The sequence below is a fragment of the Furipterus horrens genome, unplaced genomic scaffold (genome assembly GCF_987537825.1).
Source record: "Furipterus horrens unplaced genomic scaffold, mFurHor1.1.pri manual_scaffold_4, whole genome shotgun sequence".
In the NCBI taxonomy this organism is placed as follows: Eukaryota; Metazoa; Chordata; class Mammalia; order Chiroptera; family Furipteridae; genus Furipterus; species Furipterus horrens.
This window is the reverse complement of record NW_028327174.1, coordinates 176,186,720-176,205,480: the sequence shown is the minus strand read 5'-3', so window position 1 is coordinate 176,205,480 and position 18,761 is coordinate 176,186,720. Positions and strand designations below refer to the sequence as shown.

Below are 18,761 nucleotides of genomic sequence, written 5' to 3'. Positions count from 1 at the left end.
GCCCTGGAACACATCCTCCTACTACCATGCTATGTTTCTACTTGTTGGGCCTCAGATATTTGCTTAAATGTCACCTTCTCTGCTGCTGCAGAAAAAATGCCATGGAATATGAAATTTTGCTGTTCTATTCAAAGTCTGTTTATAGGGAAAAATGAAAGGGAGTAAATATCAATATCAGCCAGAAATTGATACTATCACAGTTCAGTTCTTAGCACATCAATTTTATGGGTTCTCTTTTACACAGCAGTACAACCCACGACTCCTATCCTACTCCATCCACACATACAACATGAGCGCCTTTCTGGAAACTGTTTTGGGATCTGCAGCACAGGGAGGCTCTACACTCACAGTAAAGAAACTTCAGAAGGCTAATATATGCAAATGAAAAAAATTCAAATGTACACTTTGAAACAATATCAAATGTGAACAAAGATTAAGAACCTGAATATACATTTGAAAAGAATCTTAATCTCTATTGGTTCATAAGAACAAAGGGGATCTCTGTGAAAGGTTCATGCTGTTCAAGGAAGTCAGACAATCTTTTTTATTAGCTAGGTTTATAATTTCATTGTGGATTATAGAAGGGCTGACTTCAGCATAACCACCTTATTCAAAGTCACCACAACCTACAAGTACACCAAGCCCCACATTGCCTGTCTCCCTCATGCAGTTCTGTTTGCTCCCCATTGCACATGTCACCTTTCAACATACTGTGACTTACTTACTATGCTCATGGTTTATTGTGTACCTGTCCCCATCTGATTGGGAAGTCCCATAAGGAAGGGATTTGGGCTTATCCTCAGGACCTAAAACAGTCTGGCACAGTCTTGGTCCTCCATATCTGTCAAAAGAAGTGAATGCCATTTCCCTCTTTCCTCAGAGATGTGAGCACTTCAGGTATTTCTGTCTGCAAGACCCTTTGACCAACGCCTTCTCTAATACCAAGTGGTCACTATACAGCTCACTGAACAGAACCCCAAAGTGAGCAGGGGCTAGGGCAGTGGAAAGAAATACAGCTAGACGTCTGGAAGGAAGGGAGATTTCAGGTCATTTGGGTTGGCTTTGTGGGCAGTAAGAATGAAGGCTCAGAAAAGACCCATACAGCAGCGCTCGCCCCTCTTACACGCACGCCACTGGAGATGAGGATTTGCTTTTGAGCCCACTTCCCCTTCTGGGACAGCCAACTTGAAGCAAGAGATGGTCGTATTTGCTCTTTGTACCCCCTCCCATGGACTTGACACAGGGCCTGGCCCCAAAACGTCTGCTGCCAGGGAGGGGGAGTGGCTGAGCGCTAGGTCTCTGGAGACCACCACTCTTGTTCCACTCACCCAACATACCCAACAGTACCAGTCAGGCAATTCAGAATTCAGAGAATGGCACTTTATTTTATAAAGACTTGATTTTTTTGCCGTGATTTTCTACCAATTCTTCCATGATGGTGTCGTCTTCTTCAATAGTGACCAGGACCTTCTTGCCCACCAGACTAAAAATGTCTTCAGGAGGGTAGCCTTTGGGCTCTCCCACCTTCACAGTGAGCATGTCCAGTGTTAGAATGGTGCCTTCTGGAATTTTCACTTTGGCCACTACAGACTTGCCCAGCTGTAGATAAAAATTAAGATTCAGTGGTAGTCTCACAAAAGTAACTAGTACACGTGGCTTTATACTCAAGGTCCCCAATCAGTCTTTGCAAGGCTCCCTGAGAACAGGGACTCTGGTGCCCTCCTCGGCGCCCAGAGCAGTTATCTCACACATGGCAGAGACGCAGCCAGTATGGGGTGAACTCAGATTCAGAGGAGGGGCCTTCACAATAAAATGCAATGGAAAGGTCTCGGGTTATGTCACCGAACAGAGCCAGGTCCGAATCCCAGCTGTGGCTCAGCTTCTCTGTAAAATGGGAAATAGCAGTGCCTCTATCTTATCCAATGACAATAAGGATTAGTGATAATATATGTAACCTACCGGGAACGTAGAACCTTCCTGATAAATAAAAATTACACCATTTACTTTTATCATCAGTTAGTTCAATATCTCATTTTAAACAAGGGGAAACTGAGGCCCACAGAAGGCAGGTAACTTGGCTAAGGTTGCAAGGGGCTGGGATGAGAACCTAGGATTCCTCATTCCTGGTCCACTACTCTCAAGAGACATGAAGTTTATGGCCACCTTGCTTAGTCAAATAGGAACATGGAGGTCTCACAAGACAACGAGTATGACTGCTACACCGAGGACAGGAAATGGGGCCTCCTAGGACAGGGCAGGCGAGCAGAATGAAGGATATGTGAAGCTCATGACCAGCATTTCTATGTCTTGTCTAAGTTATTATATTCCTCTATTTCTCTATGTAAGGGCCAAGGAACCAATTCTGGAATTTAGTACCGAGGCAAAATGTCTATCAATGAACAATTATCAGATTATATATCCTGTTAAGATTTCACTGCTTGCTCACAGAGCTAGGAGACTTAGAACCAAATTAAGGACCTGGTTCTCATTCTGGTTTCTGGTACAATTCTCTCCCCTTTTCCTCTATCAGGCAGTTTGTCACTTTTTGCTACTACTATCATTTCCTGGTGTCTATGCATCTTTAATTTGAGGGAAGTGAGTAGGGCCCCAGGAGAATAGAAGATGACAACACTCCCCGTGCAAGCCTGGCGGTTGGCCTTTGCCTTCACCCAGACAGCCCGCAGCAGACTAGGAGTGTCTGCACTCCTGGTGGCCCTGGGATGCCTGGCTCCATGACTCAGAGGCCAAGACATGTCTAGGCCACGGCTTCCAAGAAGCCCAGATGGTCAGTGTGCCAAGCAGTGTTCCTTGGCCTCCCCATGCCCTCTCCCTGAAGGTCAAGGCTACACAGCTCAAACTGCTCCTGAGGGAATATGTGCATCACTCCCTGACAACCCCCGTGATAAACTGCCGCCCCCATCCACCCAGTGCCTCCCAATTAGAGATACCTCAACGTACCAGAGGCCCTTCTCCCCCTGCCTCATGGAACCCCTCTACCTAGATGTTTCTCAAGGCTCACCTCTCCAGGGGACCCCAGACTGGCCTGCCCGAGTGCCTCATGAGGCCCTGGACACCACCACACTGCTTACATGTCCTGAAGTCTAGAGCTCTGGGGTCGCAGACTTCAGACTCATGAGACACTACAGCATGATCCTTGGCTGCCAGAGGAACTGCCGATGTAGAATGTTTCTCCCATGGCTAATATGAGCCCAGAGAGACTCCAAGGGCTAGGGTGACACTCCTTCCTCACCCCACTGGCCTGGGCTCAGTCAGGATAGGTCCTGACTCTCCCTGGCAGGTGAGTCCACTACGGCCCTCTTGACCAGTGGAGCCCAGCAGGGCCGGGCAGAACCCACCTTCTCATTGCAGGCCATCTCACAGGGCAGCAGCTGCTTGGTTGGGGAGCCCAGGGCCCTTTCCACCAGGCGCACGGACCGCACCAGCTCGGCCAGTTCTCCAGGCTCCAGTGAGGCAGCGTGGTCACTCCCCTTCCAGGTCTTGTCCAAAGTTATATGACGCTCCAAAACCTTGGCCCCCAGAGCCACGGCGGCCACAGATATTGCTATGCCTGTTTCATGCCCAGAGTACCCTATGGGAATGTCAGGAAAGAGCTTCTGATATTCCTTTAGAATAGAAAAAGAAAAAAAAAGTTAAATATTGTGGTGCTTTATGCCTATATTCCAGAGTCAGGAAGGTCTGGGTTAGAGTGCCAGTTTAGCTGCTCGCCATTTATGCAAATACGGGCAAGACACTCAGGCTCACTGGGCCTCTCCTCACTGGGGATAATAACTGTCCAGGGCTGCCAGAAATGCATGAAAAGCACTCGGCACACTGTAGATGCTCAAAAACTGGCCACTGTTATCAAGAATACATTTTAAGAATGTTGTACACTGCGCACAACACCAGGAATAACAGCTATAACCAGATGCCCAAACTCATTCCAAAAGCATCTGGCCCCGGCCAGGTAGCTCAGTTAGCTGGAGCATCATCCAGTAAACCAAAAGGTTGCAGATTTGATCCCTGGTCAAGGCGCACACCTAGGCTGTAGTTTCAATCCTTAGCTGGGACACGTACCAGCTGATGTTTTTCTCTCTTTCTCTTTCTCCCCAAAACCTCTCTAAAATCAATAAACATAACCCCAGGTGAGGAGTGAAAAAAACAAACACATCTGTCACATTTAATTAGCCTAAGCTGCTTAAAGTAAGTGTGCTGTATGCACAAATATCATCAATAATGTATATATAGCCCAATCTCAAAACAATTCTTTGGTGGAAATGCTAAATAATTAATTAATCTGTTATCTATAATTCACTGAAGGCAACAAAAGGCATTCCAAGTCGAGTGAGTCTTGTCAGTGAGGGTGACTGAAAAGCCTAAGTACACTAGAGAGACCCAGACGGGGTTTAACAGAAGATTAGGCCAGCCGAGTGGCAAAGGCCTTGAAAACCAGGCTTTAATGGTGTGTGATGGTCAAGGGAGTGCAGGTTGCTAGGTTGGGGAATTGCTGTAATACAGTGGGTTGGGCCCGAGATGGGAGAGCTGACAATTTAACATTCACTGTGCCCTGGTATCAAGAGTGTAGACCGACATGAGTGCACCTCAGATGGGTTTGGAAGGGAAAGGGGGACCATGTTACCCAGAGAAAGAAAATCAAGGAAAAAATCTGGAGTCACATATACTAAATTGTTGATTATTGTAATCTCTATGGGATAGGAATAAGAGAACATCATGTTCTATGTTCTAGAATTCAAAGCTATTTAAGCTTTTAAAAATCATGTTTAAATTTTAAAAATAACAGCATTCAGAGATGGCTAAAAATAAGAGAAAAGACTATCAACTGGGAGGGACAGAAAGTTTAGGTAAAAAGACACAGTGTCAGTTTTCAAAAAAGGTTACCGTATTTTTCTCTCTGTAAGACACACTGCCCCCTCCCCCCCCCCCCCCCCCGCCGCAAAGTGGGGGGAAATGTCTGTGCATCTTATGGAGCAAATATTGCATCACAGACCATGATATATATTACCTGACGTGGGGTTCCCAGAAAACTAGAAGAGTAGCTGAACCTTAAAGTTTCTCCTCATTTGTTAATGACAGTGATGATGGTTCTTAATACCACTCTTGATGGCTGTCCACTTTACATGGTTGAAATATTATTATTATATATTTTAAAATACTTTAGAACACCATTTGGTTCAGAATATTATTTTTCTTGTTCTCCTCCTCTAAACCTAGGTGTGTCTTATGATCAGATGCATCTTATGGAGTGAAAAATACAGCAATTTTTTAAGTGAGGTATGAAAACTGTAGCAACATGTACAAAAGTTTACACTATCATGAAAAAAAAAGACAATGTCCAATACTGTATTCAAAGGAAAATGTAAAAAAAACCAAAACTGGTCAACTGGAACATCAAAATTATATGTGTGTATATAATATTACTACAATGTTTTTGTATGATAACCACATATATATACAGTTCTAATTTAGTTAAGTTTCAGGTGCTGATAGAGGTGGCCTGAGACAGTAAGAGCAAAAGATTCTGGTCCCAGCTTCGTCACCAAGCTGCTGCGAGATCTCAGGCAAGAAAGTCCTTTTCCCTTTGGGACTAGACTTCACGATATGTGACAGAGTTGGAGTAGACAAAATCCTGGAGAGAAATAGCTTCTTCAAGGCTATCACTGCAAACATTTTGAGCCTCAGGGATGCTCAGAATTACAGTAGAAAATTAACAGAGCTGGCAAATAACACAGAGGAGGAAAAGCCAGAAGTTTCAAGAAGGTTGCCTACAACTCAATATGAAGAAAAACAAAAAGATACTTGCATACCAATGTCCCTAACAGCATTGTTCACAATATCCAAAGGGTGGAAACACCCAAAATATACATCGATGGATGAATAAACAAAATGTGGTATATACATACAATGGAATATTATACAGCCTTAAATAGGAATGAAATGCTCACATATACTACATACAACATGGATGAGCCTTGAAGACATTATGCTAAGTGAAAGAAGATTACAAAAAGACAAATACTCTATGATTCCACTTATATGAGGTACCTAGATCAAATTCATAGACAGAAAGTAGAAGGGTGGCTGCTAGGTGCTGGGGGAGGGGCAAATGGGCAGTTAAGTGTTTAATGGGTTTAGTTTCAGTTTGGGAAGATGAAAAAGTTCTGGAGATGGATGGTGGTAATGGTAGCACAACAATGTGAATATACTTAATGCCACTGAATTGTATACCTAAAAATGGTTAAAATGATAACCACACACACACACACTCTCTCTTACACACAAGAAAGTGCACTAGGAAAAGATATGAGCCAGCAATTCACAAAAGAAGGACCTCTAATGGCCAATACATACACATGGGTAAAGAAAAAGTATATAGGCAATTATGAGGACTTAAATTTTATAATGGGTGAAATTAAGATTGGTTTTAAGAAGATTTAATGTATAACCATCCTATTTAGAATGCATCTGCTTCTTTAGCTGCACGGTTGGTTCTAATTTGATTCTACAACAGCAAGATTATCAAAGGATACTCAAATTATGAAGCATGTCAACGCTGGTTGAATTTTGATTGCAAAAAAGGCTACATCTTCCCCACTGTAAATGGCCCTAGAAAAGCCATTTTGCTAATGAGACAGGGCCCTCCCTCCTGCTCACCGAGATGACACGCAGGTTGACGTCCTCGGGCAGGAGCGGGTATGCACTGGTGCACTGGAGGAAGCAGAAGTTGGGGTTGAGGGGCTTCACAATCTGATAGACTTGCTTCATGGTGTCCATTGACTGCATCCCGCTGGAGATCACCATTGGGCGGCCTGAGTGACTCAATACCAACATCATCGTCACTTTCTTTTTAGTGGTTCTGACTCTCCCTCAAGCACACCTCAACTGTTGGTTCTCCTCAGTCAACCGAACTTCACAAGTATCTCTCAAATATTTTGCCAGCCACTGTGGAGGAACAGAGGTGAGCTTGGTGGGTTCCTGCTCTTGACCATGGGAACCGCAGACTCCCCCCAACCCCCAATCACATAGTTTAGAAAAGTGAACTAAATTAAGGAGTCAGAGTAATTTCACACTCCTGAAAGAAAGAGGAGCATCTCATTGGATTAAGAGAGTGCACTGTGTGGTAGGGTAAGCACAGACCCCAGATTCAAGAACATGAGTATAAGGCCCAGAGCTGCCACTCACTAGCTATGTGGCCTCGGATGCCTCATCTAGGACATAAATATGCAGAATGATAATGACATTACCTGCTGTAGTCTCAGAGCTGTTGTGAGAATCAAATGAGATCACTACTTACAAAATGTAATGTGCATATATTAGATGTTAGACTATACCCACAGAATATTTCTCAGTCCAAGCTTCTTCTAAGAAGTTTTACATATAGTATTGTAGCCTCAATTTTATGTCATTTCTTATAAATTAAAAATAATTTTAAATTAAATCCTTATAACAATTGTGTCATCCTTAATTTCTTCCTTTTCAAGTCAGCACAGGAAAAAGTGGGAGTATGTGCAGACCGAAAAGAATTTTCTAAAGTCTGATTTCATGAAAATCCTTTAGCTGCCACTCAAGGAGTAACAATGTGGTTTGGACTCCCTCAGATTTTATAACAAAAATTAAACACTCACCTTTTTTGGCTGTTTTTTCGAGATAAGGAAAATTATTAGTGTCTCCAGATCCAACTTTGAAAAATGGAACATTCAGTCCATGCAGAAACTCAACTGCCATCTAGAAAAATCAAAGGAGTTCTTTTTCACCACTGTTCAAAAGCACTGCCCTCAAGACAGGCAAGAAGCCACCTAGGAAAAGAAAAACCCCTCCTTTTACCAGCAAGAGGGACTCTCCCAAAAACCTGCAAGCAGGCAAAGATTTGTTATCAGTCATTTCATTCAATTTCAAGCATTCTTTCATTCACAGCCACCCATCCACTTATCCAACAAACATTGCATGCTGGCCTGGCTGGCTACAGAATCCAGAAAACAATCAGACCCCTGGCCAGATCTTCTTCCCCAGGGGCGTGAGGCCCAGTGAACAAATTCAGAGGGTCATGACCTAATCTTGACCCAGAAAACCAGGCAGTGAGAAAATGAATGTCCCTCAAAGGCCTTACCCTTTATGTGGGACCAAAGAGCCAGGAAACGAGGCCATTTCAATCCTTGCCAAAAGTGGAAAAAATAGAGCATTTGATGGGCCAGCCCTGGCACAGTGACAGAGCCTATCAAACCCAGCCCTTTCAGACCTCAAACCCTGCTGCCCACAGGGAAAGCCTCAGTCAATGTTTTTGGACACAACATCACTACTTGAAATCACCTATCTAGGGCCCTTTGCCATCCTTATCTGGGATTCATCAATAACCCTGGCAAGTGTACTAAACACTCGATGAAGGTATCAGGAGACCACAGTTTTAAGAATAAAATCCCAGTTTGCTGTCAAATTACAAGAACTCCCAAACTACCTTTTATTATTATTTTTTAAAAATTGAAGTTGAAAATCAGAAGTGGGAGAATCAATGTCTCAGAATGTTTCCAAGTATCGAAGTTCTACCTGTCCTCAAGTCAGTTTGCTAGACTTGATGAGCTACGTCAGTGCCTCTCATGCTCTAACTCAGGCACACAAATCTCCCAGGGATCTCACTGAAATAAAATTCAAACTCTGACTATCAGTCCAGATCGGGTCTACAAGTCTGCATTTCTTTTCTTTTTTTTAAATTGAATTTATTGGGGTGACACTGGTTAATAAAAGTATAAACTTATATAGGTTTCAGGTGCATTTTTAAATAAATCCCAAAGCTGGTGCTCCATGAATCACACTCTGAGTAGCAAGGAGCGAGGTCACCATGTCTCAAAATCCAAAGGACACAGGGGTGGTGAGGAACAGTATGAAAAGGTCATTCTGCCAGCAGGTCTTTAATCAACCCACTGCGGCCCGAGCTTCCGTCCATCTTCCCAGTGGATGACAAACTACTCCAACCACACTGGCTGCACTCAGAGAATAACTTCCGTTACAGGTAAGTCCTCTAATAACGTACTGGTTAGAGCTGTCGGATAGCCATACAAGTGGCTAACCAGCCCGTGAACAGTTCAAAGGCAGCCTGCAACCCCCTACATCCAACAGACACTCCCCAGTGTGGCCCCAGGGCCACTCACCTCCAAGTGTGCTAAGCCACCTTTGCTGCAGTTCTTCCTGCCACTACCTTCCCTTCTACTTTATTTCTTCCTCTTCTCTTTCCTTTTGATATTTTTCTAGCTCATTCTCTCCTGTTAACCAGCCCTAGAATGGAACTGAAAAACATTCTTTAATATGTTTACTGAACAAAGTCAAATTTTTCCACGCCTCTCACTCTATCTGATAGATGAAGAGAGTGTCTTGTGTTTTCAGAGGGAAAGTCCTATGCTAAGTTGTCTTCTATCTAATGTTCAACTTGTGAGAAAGTGGCTCAGGATGAAAAAGTCCCCAAGGGCATAAATAGATAGAGGTGCAGAGCAAGCAGGGACAAGGAAGTGCCAAATGCAGAAAAAAACACTTTGCAAAAGCTTATCTGTGGAGGTTGCAAATTTTACAATTTTATAGTGAGAAAAAAAGTGGGGAGCAAATTCTATAGAAGGGACAGGTACGCCTCATTTTGTAGGCCTCCTGAGGACCCATCCCCACCTAGTGGCCATTTAGAAAACTGCCGTTTCGGACTGATTTCTGCAAAGGGTGCCAATTTCAGTCATTGGGATGATGCTGGCCTTCCATCCCGGAGCCAGGCCTCCTCAGGCTGCATCAGTGCCAGTGGCCCACTTCTCTCTGTGGATTCCTTGGCTTCCCCCAGCCCTGCCCATCTGACTGTCCAACCCCTTTCCACCTGGGGTTGCAACGCAGTAGGCAGCCTCACACCTCTCCCTCCCACCCCACAGCAAAATGTCGTTTCGCTCTTGCTGGGTTGCCTAGTTGGTTGGAACGTCGCCCCTTACACCAAAAGTTTGCAGGTTGGACCCGTGGTCAGGGCACATAACTAGGTTGCGGGTTCGATCCCTGGTCAGGCCGCGTACAGGAGGCAACCAATTGATGTTTCTCACACCGATGTTTTTCTCTCTTTCTATAAAATCAGTAAACATATCCTCGGGTGAGGATTTTTTTTTAAAAAAAGCCTTTTGGAGTCCTCCCTGGGCATCCAACTGGGTTAAATATACGGTAAAAGGCCCTGCCAGCAAACTGGTTTGGGTGAAATGCTACACTGCCAGAGCTGCCTCTTAAAGGGCCCGTTTATTTGGGGGGCGGGGACTTACTGATTCTAAATTAATTAATTAATAATGAGGATTGGCAATGTGTTGTCAGAACCCCCTTTTCATATAATGTCCTGTGAGAAACTTTGGGGCCCGCTGATCTAAGGGGTAACAGAAGAGAGGAGGTGGGATTTTTCTAAAGCTCCTGCCACTCCCCTCAGTTCTGGGGTCCCGTAGGAAAGGAAAAAGAATCCCATAGTGATGAGTTAGAGAGGTGCCCAGGGTGAGGAATGATGAGGGGGAAGCACCAGGACTAGGGCAGGAGGCACCCTGCTGGCAGCGTGGCCAAGGAAAGGGAGGGAGGAGGAGAGAGGGCACCAGGGAGGCAAGTACTGCGAGGGGAGAGCAGCTCATTCGTGTGTGAGGGGCCAGCTCTATGGTCATAGCTGCCATCGGCTTTTTGAATAGAACTCTCCCTTAGACCGAAGGCACTCTGCTTGTATCAGCGTGTTGCATATACCTCTGGGTAGCTTTTGACCAGGTGCTCTGGTAGCTGACTTGGCCTTAATAAAATTCTGCCACGCCCTAACCTTTCCTGGGTACTCAAAGAACACCCGAGGGCAGCACGCAGAGTCAATGCCTACCGTCCATGAGGAAGTTAGGGTGGATACGTACCCAGAGCCACAAGCTAGGTAAACATGAAACAAGGGACCCACCCACGTCCAACAGCCGGTAGACAGGACATGCTGGTTCAGTAAAGGAACCTGGCCTGCCAAACAAATTAACTCTTATAAAGGCTCTTAAGAATGCATTTCTCCTCACTGCCTGTGCCCGGGTCATTCAGAAGACCAGCTGGGAACAAATGGCATTCCTAGGACAGAGGAACCTCCCTGCAAAGATGGTGTGGAACAAAAAAAAAACTCCAAAGGGTTGTAAGTAACAGAGCTATCACACAGTGAACGCAGGTCTTGCACCCACAGGCTTATCTCATTGAATCCTCACCCCAGCCCTGTGGGGTGGGCATCTTTATTATCCCATTTTACAGATGGGCACCTTCAGCTCAAAGAGGTTACGTGACCAGCCTGAGCCCATGCAATTAGTGTCAGTGCCAGGACCCGAACTCAGTGTGGCCACAGAGCACATGTCCTACGCACCAAACAGAAGCTTCCTGGGAATCCAAAAAGGCTGCAGGCTGAGAGGCAGCCCCCAACCACCCACTCCCAGGCTCCTCCCCATCTCCCAACTGCTCCTGATTCTCACCTTGAAGCCACCTGGGAGCAAACAACCTAAAGTGACTTTTCCTAAGTAGCCTCACAGATGCAAGGAGGTGCCCTCTCTCCTTCACAGTCTACATCCAGGAGCCCAGGTGCCTGGAAACACTGACTGAGCGAAAAAGGCCTTTGCCAATCTTACAGTGACTCAGGACGTCAGAGCTGGGAGAGCCCTTGGACAGCAGCTTGTTCACACACACGAGGAAAGGGAGGCTCTCAGTGGGGAAGGGACATGCCAAGCCCAGACTGAGATTATTGTAGCCACTGGACCCACAGCCGAGGTGGATGTCATATAGCATGGGCCCCAAATGTTTTACTGTTTACATTCTTAAAAATAAAAGAACTCTAGAGAGCTTTGGTTTAGGTAGGTTCTATCTATTCACATTTACTGAATTAAAATTAAAACTGAAGAATTTTGTTTCTGTTAAATTTTAAACTTTTTGAGATAACAGCTTCCCATATAGCTGTAAGAAATAATACGGAGGTCGAACGCACACTTCACCCAGCTCCCCCAATGGTAACATCTTCCAGAAATGCAGTGCAGTAACACAACCAGAGGAGCGACACAGAGTCCACTGATCTTATTCAGGTTTCGCCATTTTGACAGGTTCTCATTTGGGTGTGCAAGGATTTAACTCTGTGTAATTTTACCGCATGCACAGACTCATGCGACCACCACTAGTCACGAAAGAGTTACGCCATCACTACGGGGTTCCCACGTGTTAACCACTTCCTTCCCTTCCCTAACCCCTGACAACCATTAATCTATTTTCTGTCTCTACAGTTCGAATATTTCAAGAATATTATATAACACAGCCATATACTACGCAGCCTTCTGAGTATGACATCTTTACTCAGCATAGCTTTGAGATCCATTCAAGTTGTTTCATTTATCAGTAGTTCATTCCTTTTTGTTGCTGAGTAGGATTTTGTGGTGTTGATGTACTACCTCATTTAACAATTCATCTGCTAAAAAATGTTTGGGTGTTCCAGTTTGGGGCTACTACAAATAAAGTTGGACCACACTTTGCAAACCGCTGCCATACTCCTTGATTTGTTTGTTATTTTTTATTATTTTGGTTTGCTATTGTTTTTAGTTGTCACTCACTGCAGTGAAATTACCAAATGCCATTTCTCCCATTTCTCCTTACTTTGGACTCAATGCTGTCCTGGGGAAGCAGCTAGATGGTAGGGATGGGTGGTGAAGAGAAAGGAGTAAGCTCAAAGGCTCTGCTGGGCTCTGGGAAGCCACACACATGTATGGACCGACCCATAGGTGGAAGCTGAGGGATCGTAGAAAGCACACTGCACCAGGCTTCAGATCTGCCTTCAAGACCCCTTTCCTAGCTGTGCGACACTGTACAAACATCCCAGCCTCTCTGAACCTCTATTTTTTCATCTGTAAAATGGGGCACAATAGGGGTAAAATATATTACTGTATGTGAAGATGCTTTGTAAACTATAATGTGTAATTCAAAAGTAGGAAATTATATCTGTTAAACGAACAACTAAATCTGAAGAATGTCATTTTTATGAATGCTAAGAATTAAGGAGTGAATTTGGGCTACTGAACTGAAGCCTAGACATGTCAAGTTTCCCAGAGGCCTAGGTTTTCTGCCTCCCCACCTTTTTTTAAACGACCAATGGCTAGCTGCACTTAAGTTTCTTGGAACTCAATTTATAGACATATTTTAGGGTGGCAGAAAGGATCAGCGGCCTGGAGAATGAACTGGGGTCACTTCAAGTGTTCTGGTTGACTAAAAAAATCCCGACTGTTTCGAGAGCCATACAAATGTTCTAAGGTTTCATCTAATGATCCATGTCTGCAAAGTTATCTTAAGGAGACAATTCAAAACAGAAAAAAAAAATAAGTTCATCTCAGCATTATTTATAAACACAAAATACTGAAAGTAGTCTGCATGTCCAACAGCAGAGAAATGGTTAGGTATGTTGTAAATCTTCAAAAAAATGTTACACTGCTATTAAAACTTTAAGCGTAAGATGCAGGGAGTTATATATGTCAATTATATCTCAATAAATCTAAAAATAAACAAGATAAGGGTAAAAGCTTTTCATATAATGTTAACTGGGAAAAGCATGCACAGAGTTAAAATTCACAAATATAACAACCAAGCAATAAAATACACATATAAAAAGACTTCAGGAGGAAATACATAAAAAGAGCTGCCGTATAGGGATTATGGGTCAGTTTTCCTCCCTTTTTCCTGTTTTGTAAACTTTCTGTGATATTACATTATTTTTTACAATTAAAATTTGTTACATTCAGAAAAAGAGTACATGAAGGATTCCTGAGGGGGCAGGTCACAGAGCAGATCAAACCTGAGACCTGGTACCAGCTAGTCTTCCAGGATGTCAGCATGACTATCCTGTGTGCCACACCCTTCTGGATGACACCAGTGCCACGCCACTGGAACCAGCCAAGGCCACTCAGCAAAGGGTGATACAAGTGTTCTAAAATTGATTATGGCGATGGTCACACAACCTCAGTCAGAGGTTTCCTGACTCTTAGTCCAGGTCACTTTCCTTGGGGGGAAACTGGCCCAGCGGGGGTCTCCCATAGGCTTGAGGGACTCTGGATAGCAGTGTGGCTGTCCTCTGCTCCCAGAGACAACGTGTTTTGGAAACTATGGTACTCTTCCCATAAACTCACACTGGGCCTCAGCTCCCTCTGCTCTCCCATTTAGTTGGGCATTTATCTGGTTAATACTATGGAGAGCTCTAGGTCCAGAAAACACAAAAAAGTCTAAAGTGAGCAAGGGCTAGAGTGAGCTCTAAGCCAAAAGCCACCAGGCCGCCTGCTGTCCCCTGGGTCTGCTAAAGTAGCAAATGACAGAGTGGCAGAGGACTCACCTCATCCATGCCAGAGGCAGTGAAGAAGATGCCAACCTCTTCGGCGTATCTCTGCAGCTCCTTGTACTGGTCATGGCTAAATTCCAGGTGGCGCTTGTGCTCCCCGTATGTCTTTCCCCAGGAATGCTTCGAAGTATACGGCCTCTCCAAGGCTTTCCGATTAAACTTGTGCTCCAGCTCACTCTTCTGAAATTTGGCACAATCAGCCCCACACTCCTGCAACATACATCAGGGATCCCTTCACTGACTTGTCATGGATTCTCAGAGGAAATGTTGGGGGCAACTGCTATGAAATCATTATCTTTAAAAACAATGTCAATTGACAGAGGGGGTCAAGAACCCCCGAAGAGTTAGAGGAGAAGCAAAAAGTCTCAAAGGAAGAAAAGGTTGGGGATGGGGCTTCCTCTTATCCACCCCGCAACCCGCCTTAAAATGCAATAAAAAAAGGGAGGGAGCTCCTTTTGGGCTTACTTTTGTGTTATAATATTAAAAGTAATTAATCAAACAGTTAAGGAAGATTTTAAGTTGTATATCTCAGCAGAAGACAGTAAAATGAGCACTGGACCAGCATTTAGTAGAAAAAAAAATCAGAACCTGACCCTAAGTCTTGGATGTCACTTCCTGTCTCTGGACTCAGTTTCTCCATCTATAAAAATAACTGCTCTGGGCTAGCTCCAGGACCTGTAACTCATCTGAGGAGCCCCTTATGGGGATCAGAAATAAAGGAACAACTCTGCTTTTAGCCGTGTTGCACTTGTGCTTTTCTGCATGGCACCTTGTTTGAACAAGAGATTCTGGGGCAAAAAACAAACAAAACTTAGAAATGCCCCAGCCTTACTATAATATGAAAGTTAGACTGTCTGGCTATAAAAGCTATAATTCTATTGCCAGTCAGCATTCAATGTCTCAGAATTGTTTTTTAAGAGACAGAAATATAAGGAAAACCCTGTAAAAGGTCAGCATACTGACATTTCCGTAAACACAGAGGTGTCACTGTTATTCAAAACCTTGGCTCCAGAAACTCTTGTGCTAAAGAGTGCTGGTCTCACTCCTAGAAAAATCACAAGACGGCACAGTCAGGACATGATACCGGAAAGAAGTTCAAAGAACATTAAAAGTGAAAGTGACGTATGACAACACAGTTCCCATTGTCTAGATGAAGATCTCAAGGCCCAGAGTGACCTGACCAAAGTTGCACAATGAGTCTCCAGCAGAGCTGGCCAGATCACTTTCCTAAAAGCTGCAGACCATGTGTGTCCTGGTTCAGCACTGCAACCTGGATCCCTGCTACACCCAGGCCCCAGCAAGCTAACGAGGAGGTCTTCACAGTGTCGCTTAGGCTCCCTTTGCTTCTCACCTCTACCTCAACACTTTCACTCAAGAAGTTAAAAGACTTGTCTCCACCTGGGCAAACCTTCCATTTACAGGAAGATGATAAAAATGAAGTAGCAGAAACCACATTCCACATGACAGCAGTAGTACCAGAACAGGTTCCTCTTCTCTTCTCAGCTTCTTTCTTAAAGATGAGTGATTTCCTCAGCTGTTTAATGTTATGATAAACTCTAGGTTGAGAAAACACAATCACTGTCTGTTTTACTACAGGGCCATGGTTTCTTTGTTCAAGGTTTTACTGCTTCTCTACTAGCAAAACACAAGTAGCAGAACTCCAGGATGAGCCAAGGCATCATGCTCCATTTCCATCAAAATTTGAAAGTTAAAAGTATATCCAATTAGGAAATCCTTAATTATAATAAATTTATATTATATAATTATAATAAAATAAAAATAATTGAGCCCTGGTTGGTGTGGCTCAGTTGGTTGGAATGTCATCCCATAGTCCAAAAGTTTGCAGGTTTGATTCCTGGTCGGGAACACATATGGCTGCTGCCATAACATGACATACTGTTTTACAGCAAACTTTTGTCTTAATAAGTAGAAAGAGGATACTCTACAATAATGATAAGTAGTATAGTAAATACATAACCCAGTAACATCATCACTTATTATCATTATCAAGTTTTATGTACTGTACATAATTCTATGTGCCATACAATTGACCCTTGAACATCATGGATCATAAGGGACTTGAACATCTAGAATTTTGGTACCAGTGGGAAGGACCTGGAACCAATCCCCTGCGGATACTGACATTTTTGGGAAGTCAAGTTATAAACAAATTTTCAACCGCGCCAGAAGGATCAACTACTTTTATACCACTGGCAGTGGTAGAATTGTTTACACCAGCACCACCACAAACACATGGGTGATGCATTAAGCTATGACATTTGAGGGCTATGATGTCACTAGGCGATAGGAACTTTTCCGCTCCATGATCATCTGTCTTATGGGATATGTGTTGTCAGTCCTTGACCTAAACATCATTATGCAGAGCATGACTATACTGAACCCTATGTGCCAAATTCTATGCTATCCGCTTTACATGAGTTACCACTTGATCCTTATAACTCCAAGGCAAGTACTATAATTATCAAGATTGGTTTTCAAATGACACGTTGGGGCTCACAGAGATTAAGTATCTATCTCACATTCACGCAACTGGTAAGCTGTGGAGTCAGGATTTGAACCCAGAGTCCTGGCATTTTAACTATTTCACATTCCAAACACAAGGAACGGCAGGTGAGAGACCACAGAAACTTCCAGAACTTCCAAAAATTCCTGCAAGTAATTCAGTATCACTGGAAGATGTCAGAGATAAGTAACAGGCAGGAAGGGGCCAAGTTATCAAGGTCTTGAAAGCATAAGAAAAATGATTTTCTTATCTTACCTTGCATGGTAACTTAAAATTTTGAACTTTCCAGTCCTGCATTAATACCAGAGATACATCAGTTGGTTGTGTGTCAATGCCCAACACACATCAAACTTGATCTAAAGGACTTAGGACATGACCAGACTACCTGGCATCCAATTGATAAGCATCCTGGACCAACTAAGAGTGCAGAATCGATTAGTCTCAAGAATATGACTTTACTATAAGAACTCCTAACTTTCTTTTCTTCTTCAGAACACTTCTGGGTTTCTGCCTAATGGCGTTCCCAAACTCTAAGGCCCTTGAGTAAATCTTGGTCGTTTACTTCTAGTCAAAGCCTCTCACTGACTCTTTTCGAATACATTGGACAGAGGATTCCGACTTTACCCAAGGTCAGCAGGGAGCCACTGACGGTTGTCAGTAGGGGGTACAACTGATCAAATCTGTGTTTTAGAAATACCAATCCGTCACCAGGAGGGGGCGAGGGAGGTCGGGTTAGAAGGGTCAGGGTGGGGCAGAAATGAAGAGGATTTGGAAAGATTCAGAAATGGACCAGGCAAGCAGGACGCCAGGCCAGAGGCAGGGCAAAAGACAGGAAGGCGATGCCGGCTCCCCGCGACATCTGCCCTCTCCGGAGCCCCTCACTCCTCTCCTCTGCAGCGCTCCCCTCACCTTGGCCACGCGGATCATGCGCTTGGCCACGTCCAGGTCGCCCTGGTGGTTCTGGCCGATCTCGGCAATGATGAAGCACGGGTGCTGCCCGCCCACCCAGCGCCCGGGACACAGCTCCAGCTCCAGCGGCATCGCAGTTACCGCGCTTCCACGCCACTCCACTCGCCTGGCTCCGGCCGCCGCAGGCGCAAGTCCTTTCAGTCGGCAGCCCAGGGGCCCACACGTAACCCCCGCCACGTCAGCCCGCGCCCGCTGCGTAGCCAATCCCCGGGTTTCGCCAGCCAATCGGGGCAGGGGGCGGAGCTACCCGCTAGTGGGGCGTTGCCGCGGGACGCGGAAGCCTGGCTTCCTTTTCTAGAGCCCGGAAGCGTGGTCCCAGATGAGTGGCTAAATAAACATTCTGGGAAGGAGGCTGATAGCTGCGCTCCCAAGGGCGACGGGAGAGCGTGCCCTACAGCAGGGGTTACCGGCCGCCGGGCCACGGATCGGTACCGGGCCGCACAGCAGGAGATGAGCGGCGGGCGAGGAGCGAAGCTTCTTCCCTCTCGTCAACACTCGCATTACTGTCTGAGCTCCGTCCTTGCCTCCTCCCCACCGCCGTCGTCCGTGAAAATATTGCCTTCCACGAAACCGGTCCCTGGTGCCAAAAAGGCTGAGGACTGCTGCCCTACAGCATAATGGAAAAAACGGATTCGGGATTTAGAATTACAGTGCTGGTTCGAGCCCAGCTGCTGCTACTAATCATGAATGCGTTAGTCCTTCGTGTCTACAAAAACCCTCATCACAGTACTTGGCCTGTAGTAAGCTGGGACTAGGACCCTAACTCTGTCGGGTTGCAGGCAAAACTGAGAAATAAGAGCCAATTTGAAAGAAAAAATAACGTTGACTTCCAGCTTGACTTACCAGAACTGATGAGTAAAGTAACAACAGTAACAGAAAGGAGAGGAGGCGGCATCTCCC

General features: G+C 44.8%; 1 protein-coding gene across 1 annotated transcript; it reads right to left on the bottom strand.

Annotated features, from left to right (window-relative positions):
- Positions 1 to 1,365: 1,365 nt before the first annotated feature.
- On the bottom strand, positions 1,366 to 18,044 carry NANS (N-acetylneuraminate synthase). Its single transcript, XM_090274469.1, has 6 exons — positions 17,802 to 18,044; positions 14,363 to 14,578; positions 7,641 to 7,740; positions 6,670 to 6,824; positions 3,357 to 3,623; positions 1,366 to 1,599 (listed from the first exon to the last, which is right to left on the bottom strand). Exons 1-6 carry the CDS (start codon positions 17,931 to 17,933, stop codon positions 1,387 to 1,389), a joined length of 1,083 nt encoding a protein of 360 aa, XP_090130595.1. The 5' UTR covers positions 17,934 to 18,044; the 3' UTR covers positions 1,366 to 1,386.
- Positions 18,045 to 18,761: the final 717 nt, after the last annotated feature.

Bases quoted from the DNA above. Each gene is read 5' to 3' on its own strand.
- NANS (XM_090274469.1), bottom strand. From the start codon at position 17,933: ATGCCGCTGGAGCTGGAGCTGTGTCCCGGGCGCTGGGTGGGCGGGCAG. The intron at 7,741-14,362 runs GTGAGTCCTCTG...TGATTTTTCTAG, and splicing joins CTGCCTCTGGCATGGATGAG to ATGGCAGTTGAGTTTCTGCA. The intron at 1,600-3,356 runs GTGGGTTCTGCC...TTTTATCTACAG, and splicing joins AGATGGCCTGCAATGAGAAG to CTGGGCAAGTCTGTAGTGGC.